At 43.1% G+C, this 21,680-nt stretch overlaps 1 protein-coding gene across 1 annotated transcript; it reads left to right on the top strand.

Moving 5' to 3' along the window:
* Positions 1 to 1,494: 1,494 nt before the first annotated feature.
* LOC140548283 (calpain-2 catalytic subunit-like) lies at positions 1,495 to 20,528 on the top strand. The gene is made up of 21 exons (XM_072671800.1): positions 1,495 to 1,884; positions 3,113 to 3,182; positions 7,485 to 7,603; positions 9,390 to 9,523; positions 9,926 to 10,094; positions 10,194 to 10,277; positions 12,048 to 12,133; positions 12,346 to 12,414; positions 12,762 to 12,922; positions 13,488 to 13,657; positions 14,518 to 14,529; positions 14,640 to 14,851; positions 15,123 to 15,159; positions 15,745 to 15,810; positions 16,069 to 16,126; positions 16,212 to 16,276; positions 16,799 to 16,867; positions 16,956 to 17,034; positions 17,882 to 17,998; positions 18,134 to 18,192; positions 18,315 to 20,528. Exons 1-21 carry the CDS (start codon positions 1,648 to 1,650, stop codon positions 18,336 to 18,338), a joined length of 2,097 nt encoding a protein of 698 aa, XP_072527901.1. The 5' UTR covers positions 1,495 to 1,647; the 3' UTR covers positions 18,339 to 20,528.
* Positions 20,529 to 21,680: the final 1,152 nt, after the last annotated feature.

The raw sequence follows: 21,680 nt of genomic DNA, 5'->3' as shown, positions 1-21,680 counted from the left end.
ATTTCATAATTTTTATTTCTTTATATATATATATATATATATATATATATTACTTTTATAGAAATAGAAATAAATATTGCTTACTATTACTTTATTATTTTTGTTTGAAGTTAGAATCCATAGTTCTACTGGGTGAAGTCTGTGTGAACCTACTTCATTTCTGACTATAAATATCTGACTTTAATAGCACAGCATGGGATTTATTAATTTGTTTATTTAATTATTTTCAGTAAAACGCTCACCATTAAACGTAAAGGGCCTCTTGCAGTCCCCGGTAACTGCTGCCATCTACCAGGCAGTGCGGTGAACTGCAAGATTAAAAAGGTAGGAAAATCATTAAAAGAGCACCTTGCCAACTGTGAAGCATGGGGTTGTGTTGCAGCCAGTGGCATTGGAAATACTTCAAGGGAGGAATACATTTCACAAATTACCAGCAAATGCTGGATACAAACGTCAAACCATCCATTAAAATGCTGAAATTGAAAAGAGGATGTACAGAAACCCAGCTAGCGGTGGCTATAGTTACTATATATGGGTCTACGAAAGATAAGTTTTGTGTCATGTCACAAAACTGCTCTACTGAGAGCTAACTCTTCTATGAAAGTTTATGGGAGACGATGTCACATTATATTATATAACATTATAACACATTTAAGGCCAAAAACTGGTCTTGATAAGCATTTTGATAAGCATTTTAGGTAATAACTTTCTGTATGGGGGCGGGGTTTATAGGGTACTAAACTTTTCAGATGTCTAGTTCCATTCCCCACCACTGTAAACAGGCCTGGTTTAGAAAATGTCTCTAGAACAGAGCACTTCTCATAAAACCCCTCTCAAAAAATAGATACAATTTTAACCATTTAATTATACAGAGAATTTTTGAAAATGGGTGACATTCCTCTTTAAGTACTTAACACTGAGTTTGAATGTGGTATAAGGGGTCATGCTGAACCATTAGCATTTGTCCTCCTTAAACAAACCCCCTTTGTAGGAATGCTGAAAGGATGAGTTGCTAATAAAGGTTTGCATCCCTCCATGTTTCCCTCCAAACCCAGCTGGTGCTAGTGATGGGAACCAAGGGTCCGGATGTCTACAACAGGTCTGTGGGGTTATTTTACCTCACTAAATACATTTGAGGCCAAAATCAGATCTTAAAAATCTCATAAATCAACGTTCCCAGCATCAAACAGTGCATTTACAAGCATTTCAGGTTATAATGTTCTCTGTGGGGGCGGGGTTTATAGTGTACTAGACTTTTCAGACGTCTGGTTCCATTCACCACCACAGTGAACAAATCTGATTTAGCAAATTTCTCTGGAACAGAGCATTTCTCACAAAACCTCTCTAGGTGACTTAGTTAACATTTTAATCGTTGAATTATTCATAAAGTTTGAAGAAGGGGTGAAATTCCCCTTTAATGGCTTAACAGCGATGGAAATGCGGTCTAACGAGGCGTCTTCCTGCCTCTCTGACAGCCATGACAGCCGGAGCAAACCCCGCCTGAGACCGAGCTTTAGGAGGGGCGGGGAGGACTGAAGTTACTCAACTCACATCTGGAAGTCTGAGCTCTCTCAGTCCGTGTTTGTAAGAGTGTGTGAGAGAGTGTGTGTGTGAGACAGAGAGAGAGAGAGATACCAGAGGAGAACCATGTCGGGAGTGGCTTTAACTTTGGCCAAGAAGCGAGCCAGGGCCGCGGGGTTCGGCACCAACGCCAAGGCCAACAAGTACCTGAACCAGGACTACGAGGGGCTGAGGAGCCAGTGCCTGAGCAGCAGGCAGCTGTTCTGCGACCCCGCTTTCCCCGCCGCCCCGGAGTCGCTGGGCTTCAAGGAGCTCGGAGCCAGTTCCTACAAAACCCGGGGAGTGCAGTGGAAAAGACCCGGGGTAAGAGCTGCTGCGTTCAGGCTGCGCTGAGGCAGCGTTACCCTTCAGTGAAGTGGGGGGTGGGGGTGGGGTTTCGTCTCAGATTTTTTTTTTTTTTTTACATTTATTATTAATTAATTAATTAATTAATCTCTGTTTTATATATTTATAAATATATATTTATATTTATATATATATGGTTTAGTCAGTGTGTTGGGGACTGGGTGTGCCTTGTGGTTAATAGGCAGCTCTGTCGCTCCTTCAGCCTCAGGGATGTTGTGCGTCGCTGAAGCAGAGAAAAGCAAAGCAGCATTTTTTAGCCTTAATTTCTGGTATTTCCTCCTGAAATCTTGCTTTTCTAGGGAAAAATCGTTAAAAAAAGATATACATCATCATATAAATCAACTTTTTTGTAACATTTTTATGGTGAACTCTAATGTTAGCTAGCTTCACAAGTATCACAGGTTACTGAGGCAGCCCTCTCATCCCAAATCTCATGTTTTTATGTCATTTTTTGCAATAAATTTCTATAATTTAGGATTATTTTTCTACTTTGGGTCAGTCTAGGTGTCTAAAAATTCCTCACCTTAATTAAAAAGTACTGAAAAGGTGAAGTAAGGCCAGATTTTGCACACCGTTCTCAGTAAGGCTGTGTTCCCGAGGGCAAAACAAGGCCCTATGTGGACGTATATAGCTTTGACCTATTGACCTATAGGTGTTTTGGTCCCCACCGAGGTGTTGCAGGACAATTGAGGGACGTTTTAGGTCTTAAGGACAGGTTCAATAAGCCAGCTAATCCTCAGTTCAACCAAAAAAGTACAAAAGTACTAAAAAGGTGGAGCAAGGCCTGATTTTACACCCACAGTTCCTAAGAAGGCCGTGTCCCAGAGGCCAAAACGAGGCCCTTTTCGGGCGTTTATAAATTTGACCTATTGACCTATAGGTTTTTAGGTCTTGCAGGACAATTGAGGGACGTCTGAAGTCTCAAGGACAGCTTCAGTAAGCCAGCTGATCCTTCCAGTTCCATCAAAATGTACTGAAAAGGTGGTGTAAGACTAGATTCCACCCAGAATTTGACTCGGCGGGACGAACTGAGGACAGTCTACGTATCAAGAGCAGGTTTAGGTTCCATCTAATCTTCATTTCAGTCAAAATAAGCTGAAAGGGTGGTGTAAGACCAGCTCCATGGTTGGCGTAATTGGTGTATTTGGAGATTACTTGAAGCTCAGCCGTCTGCTCTGTTGTGCAGGAGCTGTGCTCGAAACCCCAGTTCATCGTCGGCGGGGCCACGAGGACCGACATCTGCCAAGGAGCCTTGGGTAAGTTGGGGCAGAAGCCAAATTCCGCTGATCCGTGTTTGTAGCGCTTCAGTTAGCCTCTGGTTAGCCGCTTGCAGCAAACCCTGAGAGTCAGGAAGTGGCGAGGCCGTCTTACCGCCCACCCGACACACCTGCTGCTGCTGCAATACGTCGACCTGGCTGCTGCTGCTGCCCTCGTAACGCCGCTAGCCGAAACAGCCCGAACCTGTTGAACAGCCTGTTGTGTGGAGCCTGTAGGTAATTAGATGGGCGTAGCTGCAAGTCTGAGTGTTTAATTGTTCCATAGGTGTGGGTTTTGCTGGGGTGGGGGTGTGTGTTTGGGGGAGGGGGGGGTGGTGCGACTAGGCTGGTTGTTGTTTTCAGGAAAGCACTTAGAAGACCATAAGCTCATAAGACCCCTTGAGGACCTCCTTGACCCTGTCTAGTCTGGAACCCGAATTCAGACCCAGAGACTCGTTTAAACCAGATACAAATCCATAGCAACCATGTAGTAACACAATATGAACCACTAGCAACCATCAAACAGCTTGGTAGCAACTCATTGGCAACACCACAGCAACCAACTGGGACACCCAATCAACCATCTAGCAACAAAAAAAAGCAATCAGCTAGCACCTAGGAGCCATGAAAAAAACCTCAATTGCAACTGCTTGGCTACACCATAGCAACCACATGTCAACACCATAAGCACAAGCACTAGCAACCACTAAACAACTCAATAGCAACAGAATAGCATTGCAACACCATATTAACCACCCAGCAAGCACTGAATAACTCAATTGCCAGTCCTTAGCAACACCATCGCAAACACCTGGGATACCATGGCAACCATGTTGCAACACCATTTTAACCACCTAGCAAACATTAAACAACTTGGTACCAGCTAAATAGCAACACCATAGCAACACACTATTAACCACTAGAAACCATGAAACAACTTAAAGTAGCAACCACCTAGCACCTAGGAACCATGGAACACCTCAATAGCAACTGCTTTGCAACACCATAGCAACCACCTGGGAAATTATAGCAACCATCTAGCAACACCATAGCAATTACCTAACAACATCTTTGCAACCATGTGTTCACACCATAGCAACTGCTTAGCAGTGCCTGGGTTGCAACACCATATTAACCACCAAGCAACCACTGAACAACTCAATTGCAAGAACTTAGCAACACTACAGCAAACACCCGGGATAGCATAGCAACCTTGCAGCAACACCATATTAACCACCTAGAAACCACTAAACGACTCAAGTAGCAATTACATCAAAACCGCCTGGGATACCAAAGCAATCACCTGGGATACCAAAGCAACCACTTAGCAACGCCATGGCGAGCACCAGGCAACCTGTTCCTGTATTCGGCCACATCACCCGCCCCTCTACAAGCACCAGAATGAAGCGTGTGTTGGTGTGGGAGGCGAGCTGACGGTTGGGGCTCATTTTCCCCAACAACACCAGATAGTGGATTTACACACGGACATGAAGTTTACACACACACACACACACACACACACACACACACACACAAACACACCCACATACGTCACGGTTAGTTTGGCTGCGGGACAGACAGGCTCACCCTGAATGCTGTGGGGGGGTTTTCTTCCTCCGTTTTCAGTGCAAACAGCTGCTGAAGAATGGAGGAGATTACCTGCAGGGCCAGGTGTGTGTGTGTGTGTGTGTGTGTGTGTGTGTGTATACAGTGTCCTGACTCATGGGGAAAGCATTAGGAGGGGTTGTCACACTGGGCACAGGGCCCTGTCTCGTAGTAGGAGGAGGAGGTTGGCTGCGTATTGGCTTGGGTTTTCGGGGGTTCTGAAACCCGTAACCGAGTAACCGGCCCATATACAGGTTCGAGCTTGAAGGGGGACCCGTCGTCCCTCTCGCCCAACGCCCAGCGCCTGTCTTCTGGCTATAGATCTTCAGAAGGGCGGCAGGTGCCGGATCTGCGGGACGATGGGCCACGTGGTGCAGGTAGCTCCTTTGCCACGGTTGATGTCAAAGTACAGCGTCTACCATCAGAAGGAGACCAGAAGGAGATCTTCATGGGAGCTGTGCAGGGAGGAAAGGGGGAAACCCAAGGCTGAAGTTTGCCAGAGAACATCTAGACCGAGAACTAAAGACCAGGACATCTAAAAAAATGTGGACGATGGATGGCTTTGTCTCAGCAGAGATGCAAACCGCTGGGTGTGTCCCTCACAAGAAGATCAGGCCTATTCAAGGCAAATGCACAACAGATCCTCCTATGGTCTGAGTCCATATAGGGCCTGTAGAGAGTCTCAGAGAGCTCACAGAGCTGCAGTGCAGTCCTTTGTAATCTGCCGTTCGCACGAAAGTCCCCCTAAAGCACTTCTGAAACCTGATCCATGTGGCAGACAAAAGGAGGTGGACCCTTTCACTGTTTCAATACCAAACACACACACACACACACACACACACTTGCACACTCAGCCGCGAGGAAGAGGAACTATAGCTCGGAGGTTGCGTGACTTTGTGACCACAGACTGGCTGAGCTGACGATTTGCATGTCTCGTCCTGTGTGTGGCATCACGTTGTTTGTTAAGCAGTATTGCCACTGCAATACTGGTAGATGCACTCTGTGGACAAAAGTATTGGGACACCTGCTGATCCGCTGGGGGCGTTCGAAGAAATCCCGACCTCATATCCATCATTCCAGTGAACACAGTTCAGTGCTGGGGGCTTTAAAACCCTCTAGATCCATGTTGATCTACTGAAGAGAGTCAGAGTCCTCTGCAGGGACTAGACAAGTGTGTGTGTGTGTGTGTGTGTGTGTGTGTGTGTGTGTAAGTGCAGTTGCAGATCAGTATCAGCAATGGGTGCAACTTAAAGTTGATAAACGCATTCATTAGAAGGGGTGTCCACAAACATTTGGCCATGTAGCGCCTTGATTTGACTTTACTGCATAGGGAGGCTCAGTCTTCAATTAGGGAAGTCTAAAGGCAATAGAGTTCCCGAGTGAGGAAAGGCTTCCCTGCAATATGGAGGCTACCACCACCATGCTTCACTGTCGAGATGGTGCTTGTTGAGGGGAAAGGGTGGTGTCAGGCAGGTCTTATAGGGTGTTCCCAGAAAGCAGTCCCTTGAACCCCACAGCCGACTTGGATATCATTGCTGTCCATCTCCATCCCTTTATGGTATGAAGGACATATAGGGACGCTTGTGGGATCCATGCCATGAATAATTGAGGCTGTTCTGAGAGCCTACAGAACGGCAGAAGCAGGATGATGCTCTTCAGTATGGGCGGCATGCAGTGCGGGTTGAAGTGTGGGCGTCGAGTACGTGTGCAAACATGCTATCATTGTGCATTCCACGACAAAGATCTCCCTTGCACTTGGTTTTCTCAGCAATAAATTACCCAGTGTCTCCTGCCTTTGGGACGTCCGTCTGTTCCTTGGACAACCGTCAGTCAGATGCCATTTGACCACAGTTGCCATCCCCACTCCTGTATTGAAAACGAGCCTCCTAGAAGCAAGGGAGGCCCGAGGACGTCGTCCAGAATCCGAGCTAGGGGAAGTCAAAAACGGACTGCTAAGACGCTTGTGTTATCATGCCAGGCGGAGCTCAGCTATGATGCAATGTAGAGACTTTGCATATCGATCGATACCCGATACCAGTCCGATACCATTGCTGAATTAATAAACCCTACACCTCACCATGTGGGAGAGACTTAAGGCATCAACAAAAAAAGAACGTAATAGGATCGGTTCCATGGATCAGCCTGATTATCCGATACCCGACCCAGCTAATTTTGTTAATATCGGGACCGATATGCGATCCCAATATCGGATCGGTGCATCCTCAGACTCGACTAACAAAATAGGCCCCAGAGGACCAGTGGCTCCAACGCAGTCAAAGCACTGGAACCACAAATGTTCCGTTAGGTTGTCATGCCTACCTGTGAAGTAGTTCCACACTGCAGGCTCTAAACTGTTCTGCTGCCTCCGGAGAACGCTCCTCGTTGCTGTGGGCTAGGAGCAATGTCCACCAAGGAAACACCAAGAGAGCTCTGCTAGAGCACAGCGGTAAAAACATAGGATCCCAGTACTGGAAAAGACTGGATCGAATTGGGACGTCCGCCATAATTGCTGCCATAATTACTTCCAAAAATGAATGTCTAATGATTAATTAGGGAAGGGGATGGTGGTGGTGGGGGGCACTGGGAGGCGTATTTGTAGCACTGTGCTAAAGCTAACCCCGTCGTGTGGAGGCTGCACTGTAGGCTGGCTAGCTCTCACTGTTCTCACTGGCTGTGTCCCTCTCTGTTTGTGTTCAGGGGACTGCTGGCTCCTGGCAGCCATCGCATCTCTCACTACGAACGAGGACGTGCTGGCCAGGGTGGTCCCCAGTGGCCAGGATTTCGGGTCCAGCTACGCTGGCATCTTCCACTTTCAGGTATCGGCGTCCTGGGAGGGGTAACTGTGTGTGCTGGGATGGGTGATCATGTTGGGATCAGTTAAATGAAAAATAAAAAAGAAATCTGTAGCTTCTCATTTCTCAAGACATTTGAGCTGACAAAATGTTGAATGACCGTCGTTACATCGTCCTAAATACTGTTCTGTTTACAATAATACAAAACTAATTTGGTTGCAGACTCTGGAAATTGATCATTGTGGCATATTATTTCACATTCTCTAAAGTCATTGGAAACATTGGATATAACACAATGTAAATTTCATTTAGCAGTTTATAGCTTTTTTGTAAACTTTGATTAGCAGTTTATAGTATTTTTTGTAAATTTCATTTAAAAGTTTATAGCTTTTCTGTAAACTTTGATTAGCAGTTTATAATGTTTTTTGTAAATTTCATTTAAAAGTTTATAGCTTTTTTGTAAACTTTGATTAGCAGTTCATAGTATTTTTGTAAATTTAATTTAGAAGTTTATAGCTTTTTTGTAAACTTTGATTAGCAGTTTAGTATTTTTGTAAATTTCATTTAGAAGTTTATAGCTTTTTTGTAAACTTTGATTAGCAGTTTATAGTATTTTTGTAAATTTCATTTAGAAGTTTATAGCTTTTTTCTAAACTTTGATTAGCAGTTTATAATGTTTTTTGTAAATTTCATTTAGCAGTTTATAGCTTTTTTGTAAACTTTGATTAGCAGTTTATAGTATTTTTGTAAATTTCATTTAAAAGTTTATAGCTTTTCTGTAAACTTTGATTAGTAGTTTATAGTATTTTTGTAAATTTCATTTAGAAGTTTATAGCTTTTTTGTAAACTTTGATTAGCAGTTTATAGCTTTTTTGTAAATTTCATTTAGAAGTTTATAGCTTTTTTGTAAACATTGATTAGCAGTTTATAATGTTTTTTGTAAATTTCATTTAGATGTTTATAGTCTTTTTGTAAACTTTGATTAGCAGGTTATATTTAAAGTTTCTTCAGCAGTTTGTAGTTTTTTTTTTTGTAAATTTTATTTAGCGGTTTATGGCTTTTTTGATGTTTCATTTAGCAGTTTTTAATTGTGTAAGATTAGTAAAGTAGTTTAATACCTAAGGGTAGTTTTTGTCATTTTAGTTTATGATTATGTAATATTTCACAGTTTTTTCATAAATTTATTTCAGCAGTTTGTAGCTTTTTGTAGTTTTTTCATTTTGCAGTTCATATTATTTTTTTTTAAATTTGTTCAGCACTTTGTAGCTTTCATTTAGTTCATAGCTCTTTTTTTGGTAAATTTTATTTAGCAATTTATAGATTTTTTTGGTAAATATCATTTAGCAGATTTTTTTATGGTATTTTTATAGCAGATTATATTTGAAAGGTTTCTTCAGCAGTTTGTAGCTTTTATTGATGTTTTATTTAGCAGTTTTTAATTGTAGGGTATTTTAAGGGTAGTTTATAACATTTTTGTCATTTTATTTTATGGTTATGTAATATATTATACTGTGTTTCATTTAGGTAAGTGATCATGATATTCTCATATGAATGTATTTTAGCAGTAGTTGTTGTGTGAAGTCTTTGTCACTTATAAAATAACCCTTTATTTTTTATGGCCCTATTATGACCCTATTATTTTTTAAGTGATTTCCAAACTGATTGCGAACTGTAGTGTTAGAGCTGATTATCTTCCATTTAGATAATTTCAGTTTTATGATTATAATCATAAATGTTGTTGTTGACTATATTTTAGAATTATCATTGTTTTTTTGTTTTTTAAAAGCCCCTCTGTTCTCGCCACCTTTAGTTTTGGCAGTTCGGTGAGTGGGTGGACGTCGTCATTGATGACCGGCTGCCGGTGAAGGATGGCAAGCTGATGTTTGTCCACTCTGAGGAAGGCAGCGAGTTCTGGAGCGCCCTGCTGGAGAAGGCCTACGCCAAGTAAATACTGTGCACTCTTTACAGTTCAGCCTCAGGAACATTCCTGACCACAAGATGGTCAGTTAGCTTTTTGTGAGCCTTTCTGTTTGAGGTTTGGTCATGTGCTGGTCTGCCGGCAAGGGGAATGTAAATGCTGGTGCTTGTGACTGGTTACAAGGCTTCAGATTGGGATCAGCATTGGAAGTTTAGGCTTTAGAGTTCCTTAAGTCTGGTCCTGGAGGGACAGAGTCCACTGGAGTCCAGCCCAGTTTGATCATTTCCCTGTTTAAACAGATCTACTAAAGCTGACCAGCAGTGTTTGAATAGGGAAACCGTCAGCTTCTCCAGAACTGGAGCTTAAGGGTTAGAAGGTTTGAGGTAGGGTCATGCTCATGCCTTGCTGACCTCCGCTGTCTCTGGCAGGGTCAACGGCAGCTATGAGGCTCTGTCTGGAGGCTCCACCACTGAGGGCTTTGAGGACTTCACGGGGGGCATCGCTGAGACCTACGAGCTGAGGAAAGCTCCTGCCGACCTGTTCCAGATCATCCAGAAGGCCCTGGAGTCAGGAGCTCTGCTGGGCTGCTCTATAGACGTGAGACCTTCCACTGAATGCACGGCTCACTGGCTGGCTGTCTCGGGCCGGGTGTGACAGGGCTGCTCACGTGGTGGGTTTGTGTTTGTGTGTCCCCAGATCACGAGTGCTGCTGATTCCGAGGCGATCACCAGTCAGAAGCTGGTGAAGGGACACGCCTACTCTCTCACTGGGGCGACCGAGGTACCAACAGAAAGCACTGTTAAAAGCTGAGGGTTTTTATTTGAGACTGAAGGACAATAGGCAGGAACCGGTTTAAGAAGGAAAAAAAAGAAAAAGAAAAAAAGAAGAAAGGAAAAAAAAAAGGGAAGAAAAAAAAAAAAAAAAAGAATAAAGAAAAAAAAAAAAAGAAAAAAGAAGGAAAAAAAATAAATAGTAAAAAAGAAGAAGAAGCCGTTTCTCGAAAGCGAGCATTGTTAGGCAGTTATCCGTATTCGGCTACAATGACATGTAATCTGTTAAGACGGCAGCTTTGTCTGCGTGTAGCGTTCTCGTATTGGCTACATTCCCTATATATGTATACAGTCTTTGGGAAAATTGTAAACGCTTCTCTAAGTAGTTTCTAAGTGAAAGTAAATGAACCAATTCTGTACACAGAAAACAAACATATCTGATCATTTTAAAGTATAATTCTTTTTTGTGTATTGGTGTAATGTAATTAGTGTATTTAGTATATTGAAAAAAAATAGTAAATATTTAAAATGCTATTACTTTTGCATCCACCACATTTTAATAATATGTATCAACTAAACATTAATAATCAAAAACACATGCAATTTGACCATCAGAGCCTAAACCTTTACAACCTTTGAGGGTTTTTGTTTTTTGTCTAATTTATTATTGACTTGTAATGCTAATTTTAATGCTAATGCATTACTTACATGCAATGCTAATGAATTACTTTTAATGCTAACAACTATAATGTATTCATTTTTAATTAATTGCTTACTTGTACTTATTTCATTTATTATTTACTTGTAATGCTACATAACTGTTTATAATTTAATAATTTAATGAATTACTTTTAATGTAAAACAATTCTAATTTATCATTTAATTCATTATTTTTAATGCTAAATAACTGTAACTTAATTTAATTAATTACTTTTCTTAAATATTTTAATGCTAAACAACTCTTTATAATTTAATGAATTGCTTTTAATGCTAAACAACTTGTTATAATTTTTGTTTAATTAATTACTTAAATATTAAATATATATACAAATCTTTATAATTTATTATTTAATTAATTATTTTTATTTAAAATATAACTGAAAAATATTAAAATACTGAACAACCTTTTCTAATTGGTTCATTTAATAAATTACTTTTATTAATAACTTACTAATAACTGTTTCAAATGTATTAATTTAATGATTGACTTATTTACTGTAAATAATGACTGTAATTACTTTTAAGAACTTAAACAACTGAACAATAATGATCAAAAACACATGGAATTTGACCATCGGAGCCCAAACCTGATTTCAATGAATTAAATTAATTACTTTTGAACTGCATTAAATTAGCTTATCTACAGTGTAAAAGTAATGATTTCTTGTTGAAATCTTGATATAAACCAGAAAAACCAGGCAAGCCTAGTTTGGCCGGACCACCATCGGCTGCATAGAATTATCAACAGCATTTCAGCAGTGGGGAGAGTGTGGGTTCATAATATGCTGAGGTAGCGATGGTAACAGTGCAATAGTGATGCTGGGCCGTGGTAGCAATGCTGGACGAGGCCAGCAGCCGTTGCACGTAATCTTCTTTTCATATAATAAATATCATAAATATATCAATAAATGACTTTATAAATTTCGACAAGTAAAAAAACTGTGCTGAATAAAGAGTGTGAGCTGGGGTCTGCATGTATGTTTTCAGATTCTACCTCCTGCTGCTGGGGTGATGGTGTGTGTATGCTTGTAACGGGACACCTGGGTTCTGTTTGTTTAAGGTGCACTACCGCGGCGGACTGGAAAAGCTGGTGCGGATGCGGAACCCCTGGGGCCAGGTGGAGTGGACCGGAGCCTGGAGCGACAAGTACTGTACAACACTAACCACAATCTGCTGATTCGCCACTATATGCCCTATATGCCCTATATGCACTATATGCTAAATGTGCCAAAGCGAATGTACAGCCTAAAAAATGTAGTGATAACAGACGTGTGGTTCGGTGGTTACATTGTTGTGGCAGTTAAACAGGCAGATAATCATGAGTATAACATCAACAACACCTCCTTGTTTTCCTGCAGCTCGTCTGAATGGAAATCCGTGGATCCTTCGGAGCGGCCCAACTCCAGTGCAGAAGATGGGGAATTCTGGTAATTTTACATTTTTAATTTGATATATTACTATATATATTACTATCACACCAGTGCACCAAGATGTTGCACAGTAAGACAAATTAATTTCAAATATTTAAAAGTAATATTTAACGCTCTTCTAATTTTGAATAATTTGTGGCCTTTGTCCTAAAACAATAATAATAATAATAATAATAATAACTTTTTTGCATATATATTTATGTGTGTGTATACTACAACACTAAAAATCATATTTGTTTACCTCTCCATAATTTTTTCTTTGGCCTTTGTTCTAAAATAAAAATATTTACATGAAGTTAATATATATATAATTTGTGTGTGTGTGTGTGTGTGTGTTCGTTCAGGATGTCATTTCAGGAGTTCATGCGTCAGTACTCTCGTATAGAAATCTGCACGCTGACCCCGGATGCTATCAACAGCAACTCGTTCAAGCCCTGGAGCGTGTGCAACTACAGTGGCAACTGGAGGAGGGGCTCCACTGCAGGGGGCTGCAGAAACAATGCCCGTAAGAGCCAGTGCTTATATTACCCTTCTATGCTTTGTCGTCTCCTCTTAGTCTTCTCCTGCCTTGTGAGCCTCAGTCATGTTAGTGCTCGGCAGCTGCTTAGAGGAGCCCATGGCTGCTGATTGTTAGAACAAGCTTTGAAATGTCCATACCGGGCCTTTATTAATGCTAATTAATACGCTAATTAAGCTCTGAACCGTAACTTCATGGCTTTCGGAGGTGGCCAAAGTTCTGTATGCCAGACCAGACAAGTTACAGTCAGTCAACTGACCTGAGAATAAATATTTGCGAACAGGAACTTTACGGAGACTCTGTTGGCTTGCTACTGCAGCACAGTGCTTTTGGACTGTCGAGCTAACCATCTAGGTAGGCCGTCCAGATCAGCCAGTTCTCCGGCAAACATTTGGTGTGGCGTCTGCTGCTCAGAAGCTACAGCAAATAAAGCACCGGTAATGGCCGTCGGGGATATCTTAGGCCTGCTTGTCCAGAGTGTAAGTTCTGGTGTGCTTCAGTCCATCCGACTCTAAGCTGCTCATTTAGCCTGGGTTTCTTCTTTCACCCGCAGAAACCTTCTGGATGAACCCTCAGTTCGTGATTAAGCTTGAAGAACAGGACGACGATCCGAACGACAACCAGTCAGGCTGCAGCATGGTGGTGGGCTTGATCCAGAAGAACCGTCGGCGGCTGAGGAAGGAAGGGGAGGACATGCACACCATCGGCTATGCCATCTATGAGGTAGGTAGCTCCACTGCTTAAGACTGAAGAAGCAAACCTGAGAAGTCCATGCGTGTCTTGGCTGATTGCTAGAATCTGAGAAGCACTGGTCCTAGGAAGTAGGAGAACGGGAGAAGGGAGAGAGCAGAGAGGCAGGAGAGGAAAAATACTGTGTGGAAAATGTTGCTCTAGGAAGCCTCCTGTGTTTGTTTTTATACACCCCTGCACACAGCACCATTCACCAGGTTGGACCCACCCGATTAAATACACGGTTTTCATAGCTCTAACTTGACTTTGGCAGCCAGTGAGGTCTGCGGAAACTCGCCAGTCCTGAGTGGCTTCTCAAGAAGGCAAGATTTCGGAAGAAACTACATGTGAAAGTGGGGTTACTGGGGCTCTGTGGCTGCCTTACTTCCTCTGGTCCCGGAAACCCGCCACATGTGGATGGAGGGCAAGATGGATTCAATCAGCAACCCTGGGAGAAAACCTGCCTTCTGTAATGAAAGGTAAAGCTTGGGCCTTGCAACAGGACAATGACCCCAGGCATACCTCAAAGTCCTCCAAGGCTTTGTTTCAGAAGTTTTCAGAAGATTCTGAACGTGAACCCCATAAAAGTCCCTTGGTGAGATTTGAAATAGGTGGTTCTTCTTCAAGCAAACCCAAGAATGTTAGTGAACTAGAGGCCACTGCCTCTGAGGAATGGTCTACGATTCCTCAGTTCCTCAGTCCCAGGTAGTTTCCAGCAGTTGCCATGGTATTTCAGGTGGTTGCTAAGATGTTCTGGATGGTTGTTAGGAAGTTGTTTTGTCTGGTACCGTACATAGGGATTCTGTCTCTTATGTCTGACACTGATTTTCTGCCTTTTGTTTCTGTTCCCACAGGTGCCTCCGCAGGTAAGATCTTATCCAGCATCCAACCACCTTTAAGTTCATGTTCTGTCGCCTCAGGGCTGTGCGCTTTTCTGCCCTCTGATTGGCTCTTTCCTCTTTTTTTTTAAAACTAGTTCAAGGGCCAGAGGGACGTACACCTGGACAAGAACTACTTCCTGACGCATGCTCAGAAGGCCCGCTCGGAAACCTTCATTAACCTGAGGGAGGTCAGCACCAGGTTCCGCCTGCCTCCGGGAGAGTACCTGGTCGTGCCCTCCACCTTCGAGCCCAACAAGGACGGAGACTTCTGCCTGCGCGTCTTCTCCGAGAAGCAGACCGAAACACAGTAAGCGCTTTTTTTAAGGGCCCGGAGAAATCGGAGACCCTGAGAGCGTCCAAAACTCAAAAGGTGAAGCACTGCTGCTTTGCCATCAGCGGCCGGAGTCCCAGAGAGCACAATCGGCCATGCTCTCTCCGGAGGAGCTCTCACCGCGCCCCCATCCTGTGGCTCTACACATTGGGACTGGGCTTATTTGGTCATGGCCTAGTGGCCTAGTAGCCTTCAGTCATATTCTGTAGCCTAATAAATGACTGTTTTGTTTTTTACCCCCGTTTAGGCAGTGCGACGATCCTGTCGAGGCTAAATTACAAGATGTAAGTAGGCTTCTTTGACTCTTTTAAAAAAAATGACCTTATGACCTTCTGAAATTAGCACGGTCCGAATTACCCATACAGGGTTACAGCTCTTTATACAGCACACCTAATATTTGGTGAAATTATCCTCGCACCTCTGGATGAATTCTGCTTGGACACTTGACCACTCCTCTTGGCAGAATTGGTAGAGATTCCCGGGCACGGACTCGACTTCGGCGCACCGTCCACACATTTCCGATAATGTCGAGGTCAGGACTTTCGGATGGGCCTTTCCTAAAGCTTAAAGTTGAACAGTCTGCTTCATCCATATCCACAGCCTGGGGTCATTGTCCTGTTGGACGACCCAGTAATGTCCAGATTTGAACTGGGCCACGCCCAACAGTACAGTTTGTCCGAACATTGGGTCCTTCACCCTGTATGTAGAATTTTGACCGTGCTGATATTTTGAAGACCCTTAAACTGTAGCCCACCTGCCGTGTCCGAGTGATTGCTGTGATGAAACTGGCCCAAATAACGTCTGGTTATTTGAAACTGACCAGTAATGGCCAGAATGGAGCCTCATCTGTCTCAACTCTCGTTTTTCAGGAGACCGTGTCGGACAGCGAAGTAGACGCCAGCTTCAGGGGTCTGTTCGCGAAGCTTGCGGGAAGCGTGAGTACACAGCTTGAGTCACATGATGTCTACTATGGATCTACTGTGAGATCCATACAGTCCAGGTGCCCTCCCTGCCCCCAAGACCCCTGATTAAGCTAATCGTCTCATTAACAACAAGCACTTTCTGAACAGCTCTTAATTAGGTTGAATAGCCTGTTGGAAAGTTGTGCTTAGCACTGCTAGCCACTGTATGGTCCTTTATGGTCCTTTACGGATGTTGACCGTGCAAACGTCTGATCTACCTCCCCTCTGCAGGACATGCTGATCTCGGCAGTGGAGCTCAAAACCATCTTGAATAAAATCATCGCGAAACGTAAGTACGCTCGTTCCACAGGATGTGGAAGGGTCGAGCTTTCCTAACTGACCTAACGACCGTCTTTTGTTTTGTATTGTCATAGGAACTGACATCAAGACAGACGGCTTCACCCTAGACACCTGTCGGATCTTGGTCAACCTCATGGATGTATCCTTCCTGCTGATTTTTAGTTTTTCTCATCTTTTTCCAAACGTTCTCGCCAGGTACACGGAATTGGTCTGACCAGTGAAGGGGACCAACACTGGCAGGCCACAGCCTACATACAGAAAGGTATATGGACAATATGGTTCTAAGCAGCATCTAGTAAAGGTTAGTTCATCCAAATGGACCATCCAGTGGGGAAATCTCCACTTAATTAGGGCATTGGGTGTCCTAACTTTGATCATTTTAAGAAAATAACATTTTTCATTATTTCTATTTTATTTCATTTTTATTTACATTTCTTTGGATGTATGTGGCAATAGTCAGGGTCCAAGCACTACGTGCTATTATGGAGCCAGTCGGGCATAAATAAAGGCTGACGTTTTTCACACAGCCAGTCTTCCAGTCTTTTAGTCCAGCCCCTTAAACCATACCCCCCTCCCAACACACACACACACTCCAGACTCTAGATGTAGAACCTCTGGATGTCTCTGGGCATACCGAATGTTTCCCTTGACTGACACTCAGGACGACGGCAGTGGGAAGCTGGGTCTGGGCGAGTTTGCGACGCTGTGGAAGAAAGTGCAGAAGTACTTGGTAAGACTTTTTTTCAGATCAGGACGTCCTCGCGTGGCTTGTTGGGGCTATGGCTTGTTCATCTATCTGTCTTATTTGTCTGTTGCAGAACATCTATAAGAAGAACGACTTGGATAATTCCGGGAATATCAGCACCCCAGAGCTGCGCTTGGCCCTGAAGGAAGCGGGTGAGTCAGACAACAGTCACATGACCACTGTTCACAGCTCTCTAACTTTCATATTTATAGCTAAGTCTCAAAACAGAGAGGAAGGAAGGAAGGAAGGAAAAAAAAAGGGCTCAGGCTTCTAGAGGGGCTCTTTCAGTTGCCTGCTTGCCAGTCGTACAGACACTAACACTGGGTACACTAGGGCCTCTATTTGCAGTCAGGACAGCCTCGGTTCCTCATGGTTCCTCATGATTGCATCACCGTACCTTCATGCTCTGAATCTCCTGTTCTACCACATCCCAGAAGCCACAGATCTGGTGACTGTTCTGGAAGAGCCAGCACTGAAGAGCCAGCAAGGACACTGAAGTCCTGGAAGCTCACGTTCATGAAACCAGTTCCATGAAGGGATGCACATGGTCAGCACCGATATTCTCCACACACCACCTCCACCAGCCTGGGCTGATCGCACAAAGCAGGTTGGATCCATGGATCTGTGAGCCTTAGCAGAAGTCCAAGTTAACATTTCGCCAGTGTCGATGAGCCTGTGCTGAGCCTGACACTTGCGGTTGAGGCCCGTCCTCCTCAAGGTTGGACGTGGTGGCATCTGAGTGCTTATGTGAGTTACTGTAGCCTTTCTGTCAGCTCCAACCAGTCTGGCTAGCCCTTCTCTGTTGCTCACTGGATGCCTTTTCGCTTATTCCGCCATTCTGAGAAGATCAGCAGCAGAAAACCACCAACTCGCCTGCATGATTTCATACACTGCACTGCTGACCGCATGACTGGCGGATTCGATAATTGCATTAATGTGTAGTTAGGTCATTAATTAATTCATTCATTCATTCATTCATTCATTTTCTTTCAACTGCAGGATTCAGCATCGACGACACCATCTTCCAGCTGCTAGTGGCCCGCTACGCCGCTTCGGACCTCACCATCGACTTCGACGACTTCGTGGCCTGCCTTATGCGCCTGGAGATGATGTTCCGTAAGTGCAGTCCCACCCAAGCAGTACCTCTCAGTAGACCCAGTGATCAGTGGCTGACCTGCGGCGGGTGAACTGCCTGGGAAACCTCACTAAAAAGGCTCTTCTTTGTTTCCTGTCTTGTCTTCTCGCATTCAGGGATGTTCAAGAAGGTCGACGCCCACAACACCGGCTTCATCGAGGTGGACTTCACTCAGGTTGGTCAAAACGCACAAGATACAGGCGTCTTTTACAGGCAAATGCGACGGCAGGCTCTTGTCTGCGGTTGATTTTGGCGCCCTCTGACTCTCCGACTCTTCTCTGGTCTTGTCTTTTGCAGTGGCTGTGCCTAACTATGATCTAGATGACGTCCCGTCCACCGCCCCCCGTCCCCCGTCCCCTCATTCCCCTCTGAACACAGTGGACAAGTTAAGACACGATAATGAATCGTTCTCAGTTGCTCGAGCGCTCGTCTCGCGTTTAAATGTCCACAACAGTTCCAGTAACCTCCAGAATGCTATGTGCTACGTACGGCTAGCCGTGATGTGCCAGCGTTGCTTCTGTGCCAATAGTAGATTTGGCAAAGTGCCCCTAATCAAGAAGTCCGCTGCAAACTTAAACGAGCATGGTCGATCACTTTCCTCAGATGCAGAAGATCAGCTAAGACAACTTTGCTGGGTGAAATGTGCTTCTTTAGCTTATAACAAGAGATGCTAGGCTAACGTTGCTAACAAACACTGGACTCAGACGGTCAACCGATCTCATCTCTGTAAATATACGCCTTAAAAAATGTGTTCCTTTGTTCGGTGCAGGCAAATAAATGTGGTGTAGAGCGCGGCATGGCTTACTTTAGCCTATAAACACAAAAATCAGGCTATCCGGATCCGGATGTAGTTAACCTGTTTTGGCTAAAATTCAAGTTAGCCTCTCGATAAATTACATAAGTCTTTATTTCTCAAAGTAACAACGTTTAGGGTGCGTTAATAATGTCAAATGATGTTCCTTAATAATAATTTTAGGAGTGTGAAAGGTCTGTTACTGCTGTATTTTTGGCCATGTAGCTGAGCTACCACTAGCATGGTGGCTAATTAGCTCCATTTTTAGCTGAAATGTTTACATAAGGTCTGTTCATATCTTATTCATTATTGATTCCTCTGATTTTCTGCAGTTTTTACACGACTTTTCGGTGTTTGCCGTGATGGCATTGGTGACAGTCCGAGTCCAGTGTTTGTTAGCAGTGCTAGCCTAGCATCTCCCATTGTAAACGTAAAGAAGTACACCTCAGATATCAAACTTTTCTTGGCTGATTGGCTGCATCTGGGGTCCGGGATCAGCCATGGTCATTGGGTTTCTCGCGGAACTACTTCTTTAAGAGTTTTCCAGGTTGCCTGATTAACGAACATGATCTAGCCGACTGCGCTATGACCGAGCGAGCACGGTGGCTCCGGCAGTCTGCTGTTATGAACCGTTACCCAAACCATAGAATGTGCTGAGATTTGTGCCAAAGCAATTGAGAACGGATGCAACTACATTTAAAACTTTATATTTGTATTTTATTTTTTGGTATATTTGATACTTTGTAATAGACATATTCAAAATAATCTGTATTATGACTTATTAGCTATTGTGATTATTTGATGATTTTTTTATTATTTTCATATTATTCTTCTAAAAATTATGGGAAATTCCCCCAGTAACTGACAAAGGCCTTCTGAGGATGAAGGTCTAATAATTATAATCATTGATAATTGCGATAATTTAGAAATGATAGAAATCTGCATAATTTATCGGGAGTGCCGCTGCTATAGAAAGCTCTGTACTGACCCCAGTGTCCAGAAGCTAGAAGCTTGTGGACGTCACAGGGAGCTTTCATTTTTCCAAAACCAAATTCAATCCTTGAGCTATCCATCAACAAACTGGGCTTTGAATTTGAATGGCTGCTGCGAGGTTGGACAGGCCTCGGAAAATGGGCGCTAAAATCCAATTTAGCCTTTTGCTAAATCAGTTAATATCAAAGTAACAAGGTTAGGGTGTGTCAACATTTGCCTTAGCTAACATTAGCATGGTGGCTAATTAGCAACAATAAATTAGGGGAGACGGTGTCATTAATGCGTATCACAGGAATCTATTTGAGTGCTATTAACAGCGCCCCCTTGTGGTGAATCCTTCCAGCTGTTAAACATGAGTGAACCAGAACCGGAGGATTCTCGGCTTTAATCCGGAACGAGTTTCAGATATAAACGCACCCTAAAGCGTGTTCAGCTTCGCAACAGTTGCTACGAAAGTGAACCGTGATTGTGGGCGGAGCATGGATAGCTCATTAAACTGTTCGAAAATTTGTTCTAGCGTCTGAAACACCGGCCAGTTCCGCCCTTTTAGATCAAAAGTGCATGGTTTTGTTGGGATTTTAAATGGTGTGTAGGGGGTCTCGGGTCCAGTGGTGGTCTTCAGTGGTGGCAGAATGTCTTAACGTCCTTTGACCACTCTGTGATGTAATGCTATACCCATGTACTTTGGTTTAAGATTGATTAAACATTGTTTTCTGACAGTTCAACCTTCCTCTCTGGCACCTTGCATCCTTGAGTTTGCTGTCAATCATTCCTAAAACCCCGCCTCCAGCGCCCTGACGGCCTTATCTAGCAAAAAAATAAAAACACTACTGTACAAAATGATGCTTTCACATCAGGTATTTAGATATTTCCGTAGTGGCACTATGCCAGATTATTATTTTTTTATTTATTTTTGGTCACTTCCCTAAAATAATGTCGGAATAAAAAAATGTTCTATTTATTTATTTTTAACATGTGACGCTAAAAGACATGCTATTACGTGACGTGAGTCAGTTGCATTTCGTTAACCATATGTAGTAGGCGGGACCTTAATCTGCCCTGGCTGTCAGTCATCCCAAAGCCACGCCTCTGTCGTATATGTGCATCAGAAAAAGGATAAAGGATAAAGGATAAAGGTGCACGTATTCGTCACTGTACAGTGTGGACTGTACAGCGAAATGTGTCCTCCGCATTTAACCCATCTGGTAGTGAACACACACTCACACACACACACGTGTTAGGGGCAGTGAGTACACACACACACCCAGAGCGGTGGGCAGCCAACTCCAGCGCCCGGGGAGCAGAGAGGGTAAAGGGCCTTGCTCAAGGGCCCAACAGTGGCAGCTTGCCGAGCCCGGGAATCGAACCCACAACCCTGTTATCGATATCCCGGCGCTCTAACCGCTGAGCCACCACTGCCCCTAGAAATGTGACGTGGTTGAATGTGACGGGGTTGAAGGCTTTGTGCTAAAATGTCAGATGGCATGCAAAAACACCACTGTACAAAAGGATGCTTTCACGTCAGATATTAAGATATTTTCGTATTTGGCACTATGCCACATATTTTTGTGATCCTTTCATTTAAATTAAAATTTGTATTTTATTTCATTATTTTTTTTGTGATGTCACTTCCTTCTTTTTTTGCAATATTTCGAAAATATGAGATATTTATGTTATATTTATATTATATAATTTTTTTACTTATTTATTTATTGGCTGATCTGTGTCAGGAAGAACCAGCTTTAAACGTTTATTTATTTCATTATTTATAATATATTTAAATAAATATATATTTTATTATATATATATATATATATATATTATTTATAGCATGTTAAACTATTGAGTTCGTTACATTTCAGCACATTTTCCTACCC

This window comes from Salminus brasiliensis, chromosome 25, assembly GCF_030463535.1.
Source record: "Salminus brasiliensis chromosome 25, fSalBra1.hap2, whole genome shotgun sequence".
In the NCBI taxonomy this organism is placed as follows: domain Eukaryota; kingdom Metazoa; phylum Chordata; class Actinopteri; order Characiformes; family Bryconidae; genus Salminus; species Salminus brasiliensis.
Note: the sequence above shows the minus strand (reverse complement) of the source record. Positions and strands in the feature narration are given on the sequence as shown.